The sequence below is a fragment of the Agelaius phoeniceus genome, chromosome 6 (assembly GCF_051311805.1).
Source record: "Agelaius phoeniceus isolate bAgePho1 chromosome 6, bAgePho1.hap1, whole genome shotgun sequence".
Lineage (NCBI taxonomy): Eukaryota > Metazoa > Chordata > Aves > Passeriformes > Icteridae > Agelaius > Agelaius phoeniceus.
Genome location: NC_135270.1, coordinates 48,227,953 through 48,241,895, shown reverse-complemented (window position 1 = coordinate 48,241,895; position 13,943 = coordinate 48,227,953). Strand labels below are relative to the sequence as shown.

The following is a 13,943-nucleotide window of genomic DNA, read 5'->3' as shown; positions in this document are numbered from 1 at the left end:
TCTTACACATGAAGAGTTTTACAAAATGTTCTTCATGGTACAAGGAATCGTTATAGAAAAAACTGGCCTTGTGAGTAGGAGGTCTCTGCTAAAACAAGTGCACACCCAAAAAAGCACACGACTCAGACCTATCTGCTGACAGATGAATGCAGGGGGCCCATTTCTGACCTTTTTAACAGATGCATACCTTACTGATGTTTTGTGTTCCCCATGCTCTGTGCACTGCTGAGCACTCTGTTGTCACACTCACATAAACTGATGTGATCTCTCGCCTATTACTTTTTCATGGCAGATATGAGGTTTAGAAGATGAAGAGGAACAGGGTTCATGTAACTTCTGCTTTCTTTGTTATTTTATATGCACGAAATTTCCATTAATTTTCTTTAAACAAAAAACTTATTAAGATCAGGAAATATTAGGACATTGCCCTAATAGAAAAAAATCTGGTTTTATTAATGGGGCAGCAGCTTGCAGACCAGCCACCAAGTCATCTGTTACCTAGAGGCAGGTAATATATCCAGACCAAAAGTTTTTTTGAGAAGAGCTTGTCAGTCCTGAAAAGCTGTTTCCAGGTATTCATAGACAATTTACTACATCCCTGTTATCAGAGCTCTACATTCACCATCACAGAGAGCTCCTATGAGCTGCCAGCAAATGGTAGGTCAGTGTCTTTTTATTACCTGCTTCTCTCAGAAAATTATTCCCTTTTTAACTTGTCTTTTGACAGTAGCCTGGAAAATCACATGAACCATCTGAATGTGTATTTGACACTCAGAAATAACATCTCTAACAGGAGCTGAACTGATGCCTTGTGAAGGCTGACCTAGAACAGAGGCTAGACAGAGTTAAAGAATAAAGTGGGGATTTATTAAAAGGCCTGAATGGATGCACCTTGGGCAGTACAAGATCCCAGCCAGGGCTACACCCAAGATGAACCCAAAACAGTCACAAAATGGACACGGTCACGAGATCTTTCACTTTTAAAAGTTTTGGTCCATCAGCATATTGGACTTAATTGTCCAGTTACAGCTTTAGGCTATGAAGTCCCATCCCTCACGTTTTTCGCTCTTCAGTCCACACTGTTTATGCTCTTGGCCTGAAATTTGGGTCCGTTGTCCTTGGTTCCAAGCTAGGAAAGGAATTGTTTTGTCTATGTGCTCTGTGAAGAGAGCTTACCATCCCTTAATATGAAGCTCAGAACTACACACTACAGCAGTACAGAACCTGAAAAATATAAAAGCTAAAATACAAGGCATCAAATAGAAGAACTTTCCTTTCTTTCTTTCTCTTTCTTTCTTTCTTTCTTTCTTTCTTTCTTTCTTTCTTTCTTTCTTTTCTTTTCTTTTCTTTTCTTTTCTTTTCTTTTCTTTTCTCTTTCTCAAGCCATGATCCTTTTTGCAGGAAAGCAGAAGTGAGCATATTTTCTCTGTCACCAGCCACTTACTATAAATGCCCAATTATATTTTGCATTTGGGCTGTTCTTTGCTTTAGTGAGAAAGAAATCGTTTTAAGGGCCCAGGGGTTAACTTATGTCCATTCTATAGGGTCTATATTCATAGATGGCTGTCTATTAACTGATGAGGGCGAGGTGGAGCATGGTTTCTTGTGTGCAGGTAGGAGCTGTGGCTCAGTAGTGCTGAACTCAGGTGGCTGCAGGAGCAATGGTCAGAGCAGTGGGGGACTGGCTGGATAACTGACTGGCACACTGTATCCTGCCCCAGACACTGTTCCTACTGTGTGGCTGATGTGACTGCCTTGTAAGCATATCCTGAATCTGCTCTCTCCTCTTAAAAGGAAATAACTGCTTTAAGAGTCATGTAAGTTTATATAGGGGAAGTCAAAAGTCTACAACCAGCTCACAACCAGGCCTGCTGCAGCAGGGACAGGGTAAGCAGGTGGAGGTATTGCAGCTGGTGATCAAACTTTGCACTAGTGAAAATGACATTACAGGTCTTTTCCACCTCTGTACCCATTATTCTTGGTATTTCTGTGCTGAGCGAACAAACACTTTGTTTTCATTTCAAATTTTAGCCTAAGAAAATACATTGTCTCAGGTCTACTTTCCTTGACAGATTCCCCATAGGTGACAAAGTGCTTTGAGTTGCCACCAGGCAACAGTCCATTAGTAGGTTTGCCAAGCTGCTACCAGGTGTGTGTGTGTGTGTGTGTGTGTGTGTGTGTGTGTGTGTGTGTGTGTGTGTGCTTAAAGCTTTAAATAAATAGTTACTCAGCTCAGGGCTCTTCTTCTTCCCTGCCCTCCTAGCCTCAGTTCTGTGCTTCTGTCCTTTGTGGAAGCAGCCCCATGGACAAAGCTTCCAGCTGCAGGGACAGCTGTGCTTGTGGGGTGATCTGGCTCCATTGTAGATACATCTGAAACACCTCTGGTCTGGCAGGCTGGAGGGTAGCAGGGGAAACAGGGGTCTGTGCTGGGACTGGGAACTGGGAACTGGGAAGGGCAGACCAGAGGGGAGGGCAAGAAATGACTGTGCCACAGAAGCAATGAATGCAACTCACCTGCTGACACAGTAGAAGGCAACCAATTTGAAAACATCCTCAAATACAAGGACAGATCCTTCCAGGTACAGGACTGGTGAAAAACAGAAAAGACAGTAAGCAGCTGATTTCTTTGAGCTATATGATAAAAAAATAACAGGTAGGTTTGGCTGGCACATCTTGTGTTCAGTCCAGTAATTGCATGGACTAATATGATGAAGCATAAAGAACTGCCTTCAGGTGGCCAGATGCAACGTGATTCTTCAGGGAGACACTAGAGAAGAAATATCTCAGCTTGGCTTTCTGAAAAGTTAGCTCAAAATATCCAAGTGTTTGACACTAGCAGAAACAATGGGAAGAAAGAAACCTCCCAGCTCACTTCCAAAGGGATCCTTACAAGCCCATCTGTCTCTAAGGATGTGCATATCTGCAATACATACAGGGCTGACCTTGTGACTCTCCATGCTGGAATCTGGTTTGGTCTGGATGGACAAAGTGCTTTGAAGAAACAAAAAACAGAAATGACTGTTTCATTACTGTGTGTGTGGGCTCTGACCTGGGTCACACAGGCAGTGTGAGCACAGCTTATTTGTATCTCTTCCATCTTCTCCCTCCCATGGTGTTATTCAGTGACTGCACTCCCCTTTAAGTGGCAAAATACAATCCACCATATTGCAGAGTTCTTTAAGATGACCTTCTTTATAAAGACATGCATTTGGGCATTGTGTAGCCCAAATCTCACATGTTACTACAGAGCTGTTGGCTTTTAAACTAGAAAAAAAATCACTGACTGGTAGAGAAATTTCACTGACTGATAATCCAAGGCAAAGACCTGGATCTGCAGGAGAGATGCGTCCATCTTTGCTTCACCCTTACAGTCTGACAAACTCTATGCCTGTTTGCACACAACATGGCCCCACTACAGACATTGACAAGGGTAAAGAAATCAGCAGTGGATTCTCAGAAATGCCCACTTACTAGTGGGAAAGAACCATCTCAAAGCTGCACTCCAGAGCTGCACTCCTGGAGCCTGCCAGGAGTCCCTGGGGAGCAGCACCATCTCCCATCCCCATGGCACTGCCTACAGGCACTGTGCATCTTCCTTCACTCTGCTCCAGGTCAGAGCTGGGGACTCAAAGCTCAGCTGTTGTGACTCAGCTTCCTCAGCCAGCCATGATTCACAGCCCTGTGAGCCCCCTGCCCTGCCTGCCTGGTGCTTGGTCTCCTCAAAGAAGGGCCTCCAGCACCTGCAGGAAGGACACATCCACCTGGTCTCCTCTCCCTCACCTCTGTGCCCTGGCTCTTGTTTTCCAGCCAGCAGATAATCCCCCTGCAAGGAAATGCTCAAGATTGTCTTTGTTCAGGTTCATATCTCATTCCCCAAAGCAGGCATTTCCTCCTTTTACTTCTCCCTTTGTTGTAACCCAGGGCCAGCAGGTTGTTATTTTGGGCTGAATACTCCAATGTAGGCATTTTTTATAGAGACAAAGACCGTGTAATTCTCAACAGTCATTCCTAGCATCAGCTATGTTGGATCAGCAGGAACAGTTTAACCTCCATGTATGCACTCATACCAGACTGCATTGTGTAATTTAAAATGTACTTCAAGCAAAACAATCCCTTATCCCCTTTCCCTCACTTTTCTCTCACAACTGGAAAAATCATGTTTGGCAAGGTTCTTTCTTTTTCCATAGTAAGAATCATATTTCAGTCAGGGATTTTCATTAAACATCTACCATGAATAATTTCTGTAGTTTGAAACCCATCTGCTTTGCAGTTCTGACACAGGAAACAAAAATAAAGACAAAACCCAGTCCTGCTCTGGAGAATGAACCAAAAACCCAAGAGTCTGAATTCGTTTGAATCTCCAGCTATTAAATAAAGCCCTTTGTACAGATGATGGTTTTAAGGGAGTTGGTTTTTTTTTTCTGTCAAGAACTACATGCTCACTTTGGCATTCTGAGTTGCAGGTATCCATAACAGACCAGGCTGCACCTGTACATGCTCACATATATGAGCAAATTGCTTGGATTGGGACTATTGATTGCTTCTGTGCCAGGAAGATCAGCCACTAGGGAGCTTGAATGTCAGGGAAAGAAATATATTAGTCTGAGTGCCTCTGTGTCAGGAGTTTCCACATATAAGTGCCTTGCCACTGCATAGCTCCTTCTCCTCACATATACAGTTAAATTGCATAAAACACCACAAATCACCAGGAATTATACTGTTACAAAAAGCTGCTGAAGCTCAAGGACAGAAGTTTTCAGCAGGTGGTATATATAAATAGGACTGTCCCTGCTCTGGGAGGTCACAGAAGGTAACAAAACCAAGCATATTTCTCAGCAGGCTGGAATTCATCATACAGAGACCCACAGCTCTCCTGGGACATTTCTGGGCAGCCTGCAAACAAGTAAGAACAGATGGAAGAATAGTAAGAATAGTGCTTTAGATGTGTCATTACTCGAGGTACTAACACCATCAGGACCAATGCTCAGCCCAGAATTTATTCTGAGCAGTGGCCATGTCAAGCAGCCTGCACAGAGTTGCCATGGCTACTTGGATCTGCTCCCAGCACAGCATCCATGGGGAAATTCTGCCTTGCAAACTCCTGAGGGGAACATCTTCCTTGGGAGAAAATGTAACACTTTTCTCTTCACCTATTTTTTTTCTAGACACCTGCTGACACCAGCAGACATCACTGATAAGCAGAACTTTTCTTTTGGATGGCAGATGATGGGTTTGATACAGGAGCCTGTCTTGTGGGAATGGTTGCCTTTCACCTGTGGAGATCATTATGTGCATCCTGCTGCATGTTTCTAATTCTTGGAAAGATGCAGAAAATAGCAATCTTGAACAGCTAAAAGCACTTTGCTGACTGTTGGGGACAATATTTCTGCCCCCCAGAGCCATTGCTGCCTTCAAGGCACTCTGCTCTGAGAAGACAATCAGGAAGAGGTGATTTTCTCTGGCTGTGGGTGTGTTGTGGGTAGTTGGGGATATTTCATTGACATGAGAGCTGCTGCTTAGAGAGGGATTGTGATGCTGCCATTTATAGGAACTCATGACTTTAGCAGAGTCTACAAGCAGACATCTGCCAGACTGCTGTAATCCTGATGAAAAGTGCAGAGAAAAAATTCACCTTTCTTGGGCTTGTGAAACTAGATCCAAGGCACCTTAAGAGCAAGGAAATATCTACATCTCACCATAACAGTGCCTGAATGTCAAGAATATGATCAAGAGCAAGAGAAAAATAGGATGGGTTCTGTGAGCCAAACATATTGCCACAGCATATTGAGTTTTACCTGATATTTAGAAGCCCATTGAAAAATGTCACCTTCAGGAAATAAAAGGGGAAATGTGTAGATCAGTGGGCAATTTTGAGTAGTCTGAAACAAAGAGACAAGAAGAATTGAATTTTTCTTATGGTTGACAGAAGCAATACCAACATGAATTAGTGGTTCATTGGTGACTATACTCTGTTTTTGTGTCCTTTGGCAACTCAGTAAATGAACAGAACATGGCCAGGTTATGAACTGTTATACATATGTACGATTGTCTCATCTTCCTCTTCCAAACACCAGCATGGTCTGAAGAGTGTCATCTTTAGGCCAATCTGTATTCATGTTCCCTTTACTCTTTGGCTCTCCCCATCATTTCTCCATCCAGATGCAGATGTCTTTGAGTCACACTGTCCCTGAGCATTCTGCCATAATTTCCTCTCCAATTTTTTCCCCACAGAATTGTGTTTGCTAGTTCCATTGTTCTGGTTACATGGACAAACCAAGCCAATTTCATCTTATTGCTTACACAGGCTCATGGGACTCAATTACTTCAGCTTCTTCTTCTTCCCTAGTGGCACTGTAAGTGCTATCCACTTGGCTTTTCATTTGTTTTTGGTATCTGTGTAGTCCTTCAGAGACATCTGAATTCAAAGACACAAATTCCTTATTCTGCAGCAGTTATGTTGACAGAGGACTACTGAGAAAACAACCATTCTCAGGAGTCCTGTCTGGATGTGCTTAGATATTCTCAGTCTTCCAGATTCTGGGAAACTGGGAGATTTATCATTATGGGTGTGATTCCAGTTTTCTGTTTCTATTTTCAGATTATAAATCCAGAGTGTCCTAACAAGAGGTGTTTTTCTCCTTTGGTATAAGTCTCTGTTTTGACACCACAGTTGCCATGACCTTTGCAGTAAGCAGCACAGGCCAGCTTTGCTGCTGTTCCACCCTCAGTGAGTAAACCTTGCTATGAGCATCACTCCAAGGCAGAGGCTACCAAAATTCTTACTGCCAGACACTGACAGTTCAGGTTAGCAGCTTAGCACTTTCCTGCCCGTGGGGAAGGAGCCCTGGGTATTTCCATGGAGTGTTACAGTGACTGCTGTAGCCCCAAAGCTGAGGCTGTTGTGTCTGTCACGATTCAGTGCACTTGTCCTACCTGCTGTGCTCTGCAGAAATGTGTGAGAGTGTGATGGAATTCCTTCTGGTTATTGTTCCAGTTCCCCAGTTCTGACCCTTATTCACACAATTGGCTCCTGGTGGTTTTAAGAGAAAGATCCTCAGCTGGATGGTTCTAAAGGAGGGAAATTTAGACCTTGTTGGCAGAAGTCCTTAGTGTGTTTAAGGTACTTTTCTGCAACATCTCTGCTGGAAAGTTCCTGGTGTCTGTCTCTAGCATTGTTTCTTGTGTTATTTCTTGATGATCTTGTGGATGGTACTATATGGCCTTCTTATGCTGTGTTTTTGTAAAACACTGACACTGTTTATCTTTTTTCTCTTCTCAAGGCCTTTTTATTTATTCTATAATCCAGTGTCTCTGCTTCTTCCACATGATTTCAAAGCTGTAGTTTCATTTTTGGTTGCACAATTCTAGACTGTCCTGGTCAACCTACGTCTTTTTTGTCTTTCTTGTCTTTCCTAGTATGCTTTACTTAACTGCCAGTTGTTTCTGGTTTTTTCCCTCATCAAAGAAGGGCTGAAACTTCCCCTGTTTGAACTTCTGCCTGAGTCTCCTGTTGTGCATCCAACTCCTGCTTTTTCAAAAGATTTCAATTTTATGGTTTCCTACAGAGTTTAATCTTTCTGGCTATGATGAAAAAAAATCTCTGTTTATGGCAGTTCCTGGGAAATTGGAACTAATGAATTATGAAAGTGATAAAGTGTTAATGAGGTTGGTTGTAGAGTATAAGAGAAACCTATTTTTAAACTATGTTCTTCACTAAGTACAATTATTTTGTGCTGAACAAAGTGTCATTAAAGAAGATGGAAATCACAGGCTTTTGTACTCTTCTCAGGCTGGAGCTGAGTAGAAGGGACACTCAGCAGAGATGACAGTTCCCCTCTACTCTGTGTGCATGTTCTGCTGCTAAGATAAGGAGCTGTCCTACACCTAACAGCCACAGGGGTCTGGACCACTCCTCTGTACTTTGGCTCACCCACATTCACCCAAGCAGATGGGCAGCACCTTGGTGTCCACTGAGGTTTAATGCCTTTAGTTCAGTTTAAAATGCCAGTGCTGCCTGGTCTCGTTGTCTCTGCTGCAGGATGCTCAAGCAGGAATATGTTACAGGCATTCTGCTGCTCTTCTTTGCTTCCTCCTCATTGCCACCAGTGTTTCAGCAGGGTGAGAGGGTGCCTCTCACAGGTACTCCATGCACAGCCAACTCAGCTAAAAGAGAAGTGTCACAGCTCCTCAGTGCTTTCCTAAAAGGTATCCATGTGGATAGCACTGCCAGCTATTTCAGGGATTAAGAGCAGAGCACATGCTGGAGAGCAGCTCTTCAGTTTCAGAGCCCTTTCCTTACTTGTTAGGTCCTCAATCCCATATCCAGGTATGGAATAATGTGGAAATTCCAGCATTTCTTCAGCCAGAGGAGATCCAGGACTTCTTCCCAGGGGAATTTCCAGGACCAGATGTCAATGTGAGATACAGCTGAAGTTTCTAGATGCAGCCACACAGGGTCTGCTTTTGCAGGAATAAAGTAGGGAATATGGCCTTTCTGAAATGCTGAGTTCTGAGGGGCACACCCAGGAGAGGAGGATAACATTCAATCAATGTGGACCCTGCACTAAGCAGCTGGGCAAGAGTTGGGATCATTGCTGGAGAAGTCACATTTTTGCAGGTCATTCAGCATCCACTTGTACATTACAATGGCAGTACAAGATTTGTGCTGCCCAGCTGCCCACTAAAACTGTCAGGGCTGAGGCATGGCTGACAAGACAAACTCGATATAGATACCTGTAAGTTACTCTCAAAAGGCAAATTTCTTTGGTAAAACTTTGTGAAGCATTCAGATATATAAAGGGTCTCCCCTGTGCCTCATGTAACAGGAAACAGTGCTATGATTTGAAATTCTGGGGATTTAGTTCTTAGCAACAGTCTCCAGGTCCTATGGATAACTCTTGAGAATCAATCCTTATGTGAAAAATGTATGCTATCATACAGATGTATTTTATTAAAAAATATTTTTCTCCATTTACTTTGGAGAAGAGTTTATTTCTCTGGCTCTGAGATACATTGTGAAGTACCATAGTGCTGAGGTTAATCACACAGAAAAAGGAAATTTGCCAAGTGTTTTAAGGGAAGACATTCAGTATTCAGAACCACATTCTGCAAGAGAGACTTCCATGAAGAAAAACCTTCACAAGCAAGACAATTTCCAAGGGTGACTGATGAAAGGGAATAACCCACTTTGAAATGGCAGAGGTCAATATGGTGGACAAAAAAAGGAAAAAAATACACTCCTGCTTCCTAGAGCTGCAATCCCACCTAGCTGACAGCCTGGTGAAAACAGCTCTTTTGTTTCCTGCTTCTGAGGGGGATAGATTGCCCTGTCACTGACTGTGAGGGTCCTACTCAAGGGTCAAAGAGTGAGGTCCTTAATGCCCTCATTTCACTTCAAACAGTATCTTATTTACCTCATTTACAAATCTAAACTCATGTTTATTCAGCTCTGTAAGATCTTTAGATAGCACTGTCCAAGGATAAAAAAATATAATTTGTTTCAGTTTAGCCTCTGAGACAAGGGCACTTGTATTATGGGTACTGATTTAGAGTAGCTGTTTTAAAGCCAGTAAGCTTTTTGGGTTGTGTTCAAGGAACTAAGCAGAGCAGGGTAAGACAATATTATCCTAGAACAGCACGCATAGTCTCTAGCTCTGATTACACACAGATTTTGCATTTTGCCTCTTGGGAGTGAAAAATAAGGGGAAAAAAAAAGCCAAAGTAAGGATTAACAAAGCTAACAAGACCCCGAGGGCTTCTTTCCAAAATGCTTTCCCTACAATCCCATCAGTTCAAAGCTTAGAGTAAAAATGAAAGTATTTGTATGGAGAGATGGGAGGTAACTGCTCAGGATGAGAGTTAAAAAAAAAAAGAATAAAGCTACCCGCTATAAGCAACCAGAATGTTTCCAAAACAACTAGTAAATCACAGAGAAGCCTGGCACTGTTCAATTTGAAAAAGCAGCTGCACAAGTATTTAATGTTTTAAAATAAGCAGTGTGTCAAAGTGATGTGGAACTCAGCTCAAATGAGAAGGACTTGGTGAGGCTTTCTGCTTTCCTTATGCACATCTGCATTTAGGAGAGAAATTATGGACCTGCACAACAGCTTATAAAATGTGTCTTGATACCATGTTTTACAATATCCCCCAGGCCCGTGGTCACTGCTCTTGCCAACCCAAAATTCTGGGCTCCTAGCTCAGAGTAGTCTCCTGAAAGGGAACTCCTTGACTCTAACCCACTTTTCAGGGTTAACAGTGATGTGGATAATGGAGAACTCATCCTTGGCAGCCAGACTGATCTCAGGAAGATGTCTAGGTTAGGCATCCTTAGGGGACTAGAAATCACTCAGTGTCTTATCTCGAATCAAACCACAGGCAGCAGACAAGACAAAGATAATGTCTCCTATGTCCTCATTACAGCCCAGATAGAGCTGCCCTTTGGTCTGGCACTGCCTGTGGGGGCAGACGAGTTCCAGCACCACCCCCAGAGCCCAAGGTCAGGGCTGGGGCAGAGCTGCCCAGTTATCCCATGCCATGGAGCTGACTTGCTCAGTGGCAGCTTGTCCATGCCACGAAGCCGTGTTGGTGATGGCAGACTTTTCTCGTTAATGAGAAATATGCATAAACAGAGGAAATAAGCCCATGCAGAGCCCTGGGTGATGCAGGCAGATTGTTATCTGTGTCTGAGAGAGGCTCATCTGAAGATAACTAGGGTAGCTCTACATCTCATAGGCAGCAACAGGAACTATGTTAAGTGACAACATTCATCAGTCTACCCTCCTAAATGGCAAGGTGTCTGCCCAGAGCCCTCCTTAAATGCAGTTAAACTCCTTAAAATGTGAACCTGAAGGTTAACTACATGTTCAGCTTTTCCAGTCTCCCCTGCTAAAAATACACAAACTTTTACTCGTCAATTTGCTAATCCTTGAAAAAAAAGTAGTCTTGGACAAGTTTTGCTGCTGCAATGTATGATTTGCTTAATTGAGATGGAATCAGCCAGTTTTGGGGAAAGAAGGGAAGAGGGATCTTCTGTCCCATGGGTGTTGATAACTTGTTATTTTTTCCAGTACATTTCTTCCTTTTTCAGGCTTGTCAGTCCCAGAGCTGACAACAATTTTTGCTTTGCTTCAATCACACGCTCCATCATGCAACAATAAAGGAAAACATTCCTCTTAAGTAGATTGGAAAAATTGACTCTCCACTCTACAGCAGCTGAACTGCCTGTCAGGCTGTACAAAAAGCATACAAAAGAAGTCTGAATAGCTGTGTTGATACCTCAGCGCTGGACACTGTCAAGAGCTCAGCAAGCACAAGGTCTCTCTGCAGCCCAGTAAATACAATCATGGCCAGGATGGGCTTGCTCAGGGCTGGTGATGCACAGCTGGCCAAGCCCCTTCAGCAACCTGTGCTTCAGCCCTCAGCCTGTAAAATTGGTGCCTTCCCTTGGAAAAGTCAGCTGAATTCATCTTGGCAGGGAAGGGAAAGGTCAGCTCCCCATCCTGCTGCCAGCAATGCTCTGCCTCAGAAAGGTTGGCTGCTATGGGGCAATTTGGCCACAGTCATGGATTGACTTCCCACCCATCCCAGCAATGCTTTTGCCCTGCCTGCAGCCTCCTCTCCTGGCACCACGAAGCAGCTCTGATGGCTCCTGTTTCTGTGGCCAGCCTAGAGCACATTGGAGGCTCATACAATCATTCAGCATTACAGGATGTGACCCCATCCTTGGTCACCTGCTGCCCCTTTCCAGCTGGTTCTCAGGCCTCTCTCTCCACTCTGCCACCAACACTTCCCAGTTACCTGTAGCCCCTCAGCCCTTTACCACTTTTTAATCTCCATTCCAAACTTTATTCCACATAACCCAGCATATGGTAACACCTCTAAGGAAGCATTTCCCCCCACACTGTCCTGCTTTCACACCCCACATCCACATTTCCCTCCTTCCCAGCCAGAACCTGCATGAGGCAGAGAAAGCCAGGGGCCAGAGGGGCTGAGGGCAGGGACATGGGCTGCTGACACATGAGGAATGGCAAGAGCCCTTCTCGTGGCAGCACAAAGTTACAGTCTGAGCTCACATAAAACCTGACTCCTTCTCCTCAGGAGAGGGCCCATGCCCTTTCCCACCTACTCTATTGTGCTCATGGGGCTGCAGGACCTTCCCTAGTTGCGGGGAAAACTGCTATTTTTTCCTTATACACATAATATATATTCAGTAAAGTCATATTCTGTAGTGAACTTGAAGAAGCTGCATGACCTTCCTGACTGGTAGACAAGTCTCCAGGGCAGTCCATGAGGTGGCTGCCAAGTCCTCTCTTTGCTGTATCGCTGAATGCCAGAACGGGTTATCAAAAACACCCACACACAACCCAAAACCACCAAAAAAAGCACCACCTTGATCTTTTCACTCTGTAACCTCAGGTTCAGCCTCTCATCTATTCAGAGGAAATCAAAGCTATAAATAGTCCTACCCTCCTTTCATGCCTCAGTTTACAGAATTAAGAAATCTTCTTTCTGGCATTGGATGTTGCAGGGCTTCCACTGAAGGAGGTCAACTGCTTTGTTTAAAGTGACCATTTCAAAAAGAGCTGTGGTACCATTACAGTGATAACAGAAGTAACCAAGTATATTTTCTGATGGGCCCTTCTGCCTGCAGTCTGATGAGCCAGAGATTGTTTAGAGAGGTTTGGCTTGGGAAGGGTGGAATGTACATTTACTCCTTGGATCGTCCCATGCTAGCTGAAAATTCCCTTCAATATCTGTGCAACAACAGTCCAGGAGCATTGCAGTGTTATTAATGGCACATGAGGAAGTCTATCTCAGCCTGCAGCAAGCTCAGCTCCCCAGTATGCCTAGGGGCATAGAATTACCCCTGGGGGGCATTACTGGGCCTTTTCAAGCACGTTCAAGTACCTGACAGGAGTTGATTGCAAGTCTGCACTGATTAAATAAACTGAGCACATCCTGCCTTTCCCTATGCACAAAGTGAGAAGAAGCTGAAGAAAGGGAGGTTATGGGTTTTGGGAAGATCACAGGTGACACAGTAGTACAGAAAATATTTGCTTTATTCATTTTTTCACCATTATCCCTCTGTGAATCTTAGCAGTATTTCTTCAAGAACCTGGACCTTAGAGAATTGGAAGTGCTTTTGCTGCTCTACTGAGACATCCCTTCTGAGACCTGCTCTCTGACCTTCAGCTCACCCACAGCCTGGCTCAGTATCACTTGTGGGATCCCTCAGGCTGGCAGGGACAGCAGATCTCTGGCCCAAAATCCTGTTAAAACCAGGACCATGAGGTCAAGCCAAGTCACTCAAGGCTTCATCCAGCCCAAACATTAAAACTTCCCTGGAAAATCTGCAAGTGCTACCCAAATAAATGTTTTTATCTTGGAAGTCAGGGTCGGGTATACCAGCCCATGCACCAGTTTATTCATTTTAGCTATGAAGTGAAGGATCCCATCTTTCTGACCTCAGTCTGTACCACAGATTTCTATCTCCATCTTCATTCTAGTTCAGAAGGGATCCAAAATAAATGCAACTAAAATTATTTTTTAAATGGCAGATTGTCTCCTTATAGGTTGTTTCCCCCTATATTGTGTTATTCTGAGAATTACCAAAATTGCAAGGTTTTTCTCTGCATTTGTGATGGTTATTTTTCTTTCTGGGGAAAAAAAAATCTGCCTATCTTCAGTCTACTTCCTGATTCCAGGAGACAGAGCGTTAGCAAAAGGGCTTGCAAAACTGAGGAAGCTCTTGCAAGAGCTGTCAGCACTTCCACAAAAATATTCATATCACAAAGGCCATCTGCACAACTGGCCCCTTGCACTGAAGGAGTTAAATTGTGAGTAGGTTGCAGTAACCAAGCTATCCTCCTATTTTTTCCCATGATCTCATTTGTGCAGAATTACAATGTAGTTCACGTGGGAAAACACCACCTGACCATACTGTG

The 13,943-nt window shown here is 43.8% G+C and overlaps 1 protein-coding gene across 1 annotated transcript in view; it reads right to left on the bottom strand.

Annotated features, from left to right (window-relative positions):
* Positions 1 to 13,943, bottom strand: part of RIN3 (Ras and Rab interactor 3) — a 64,714-nt gene that overhangs the window by 23,309 nt on the left and 27,462 nt on the right. Inside the window, exon 4 of the mRNA XM_077180630.1 lies at positions 2,515 to 2,587. Coding sequence (XP_077036745.1) covers positions 2,515 to 2,587 — 73 coding nt within the window. The remainder of the gene's footprint in view (positions 1 to 2,514; positions 2,588 to 13,943) is intronic.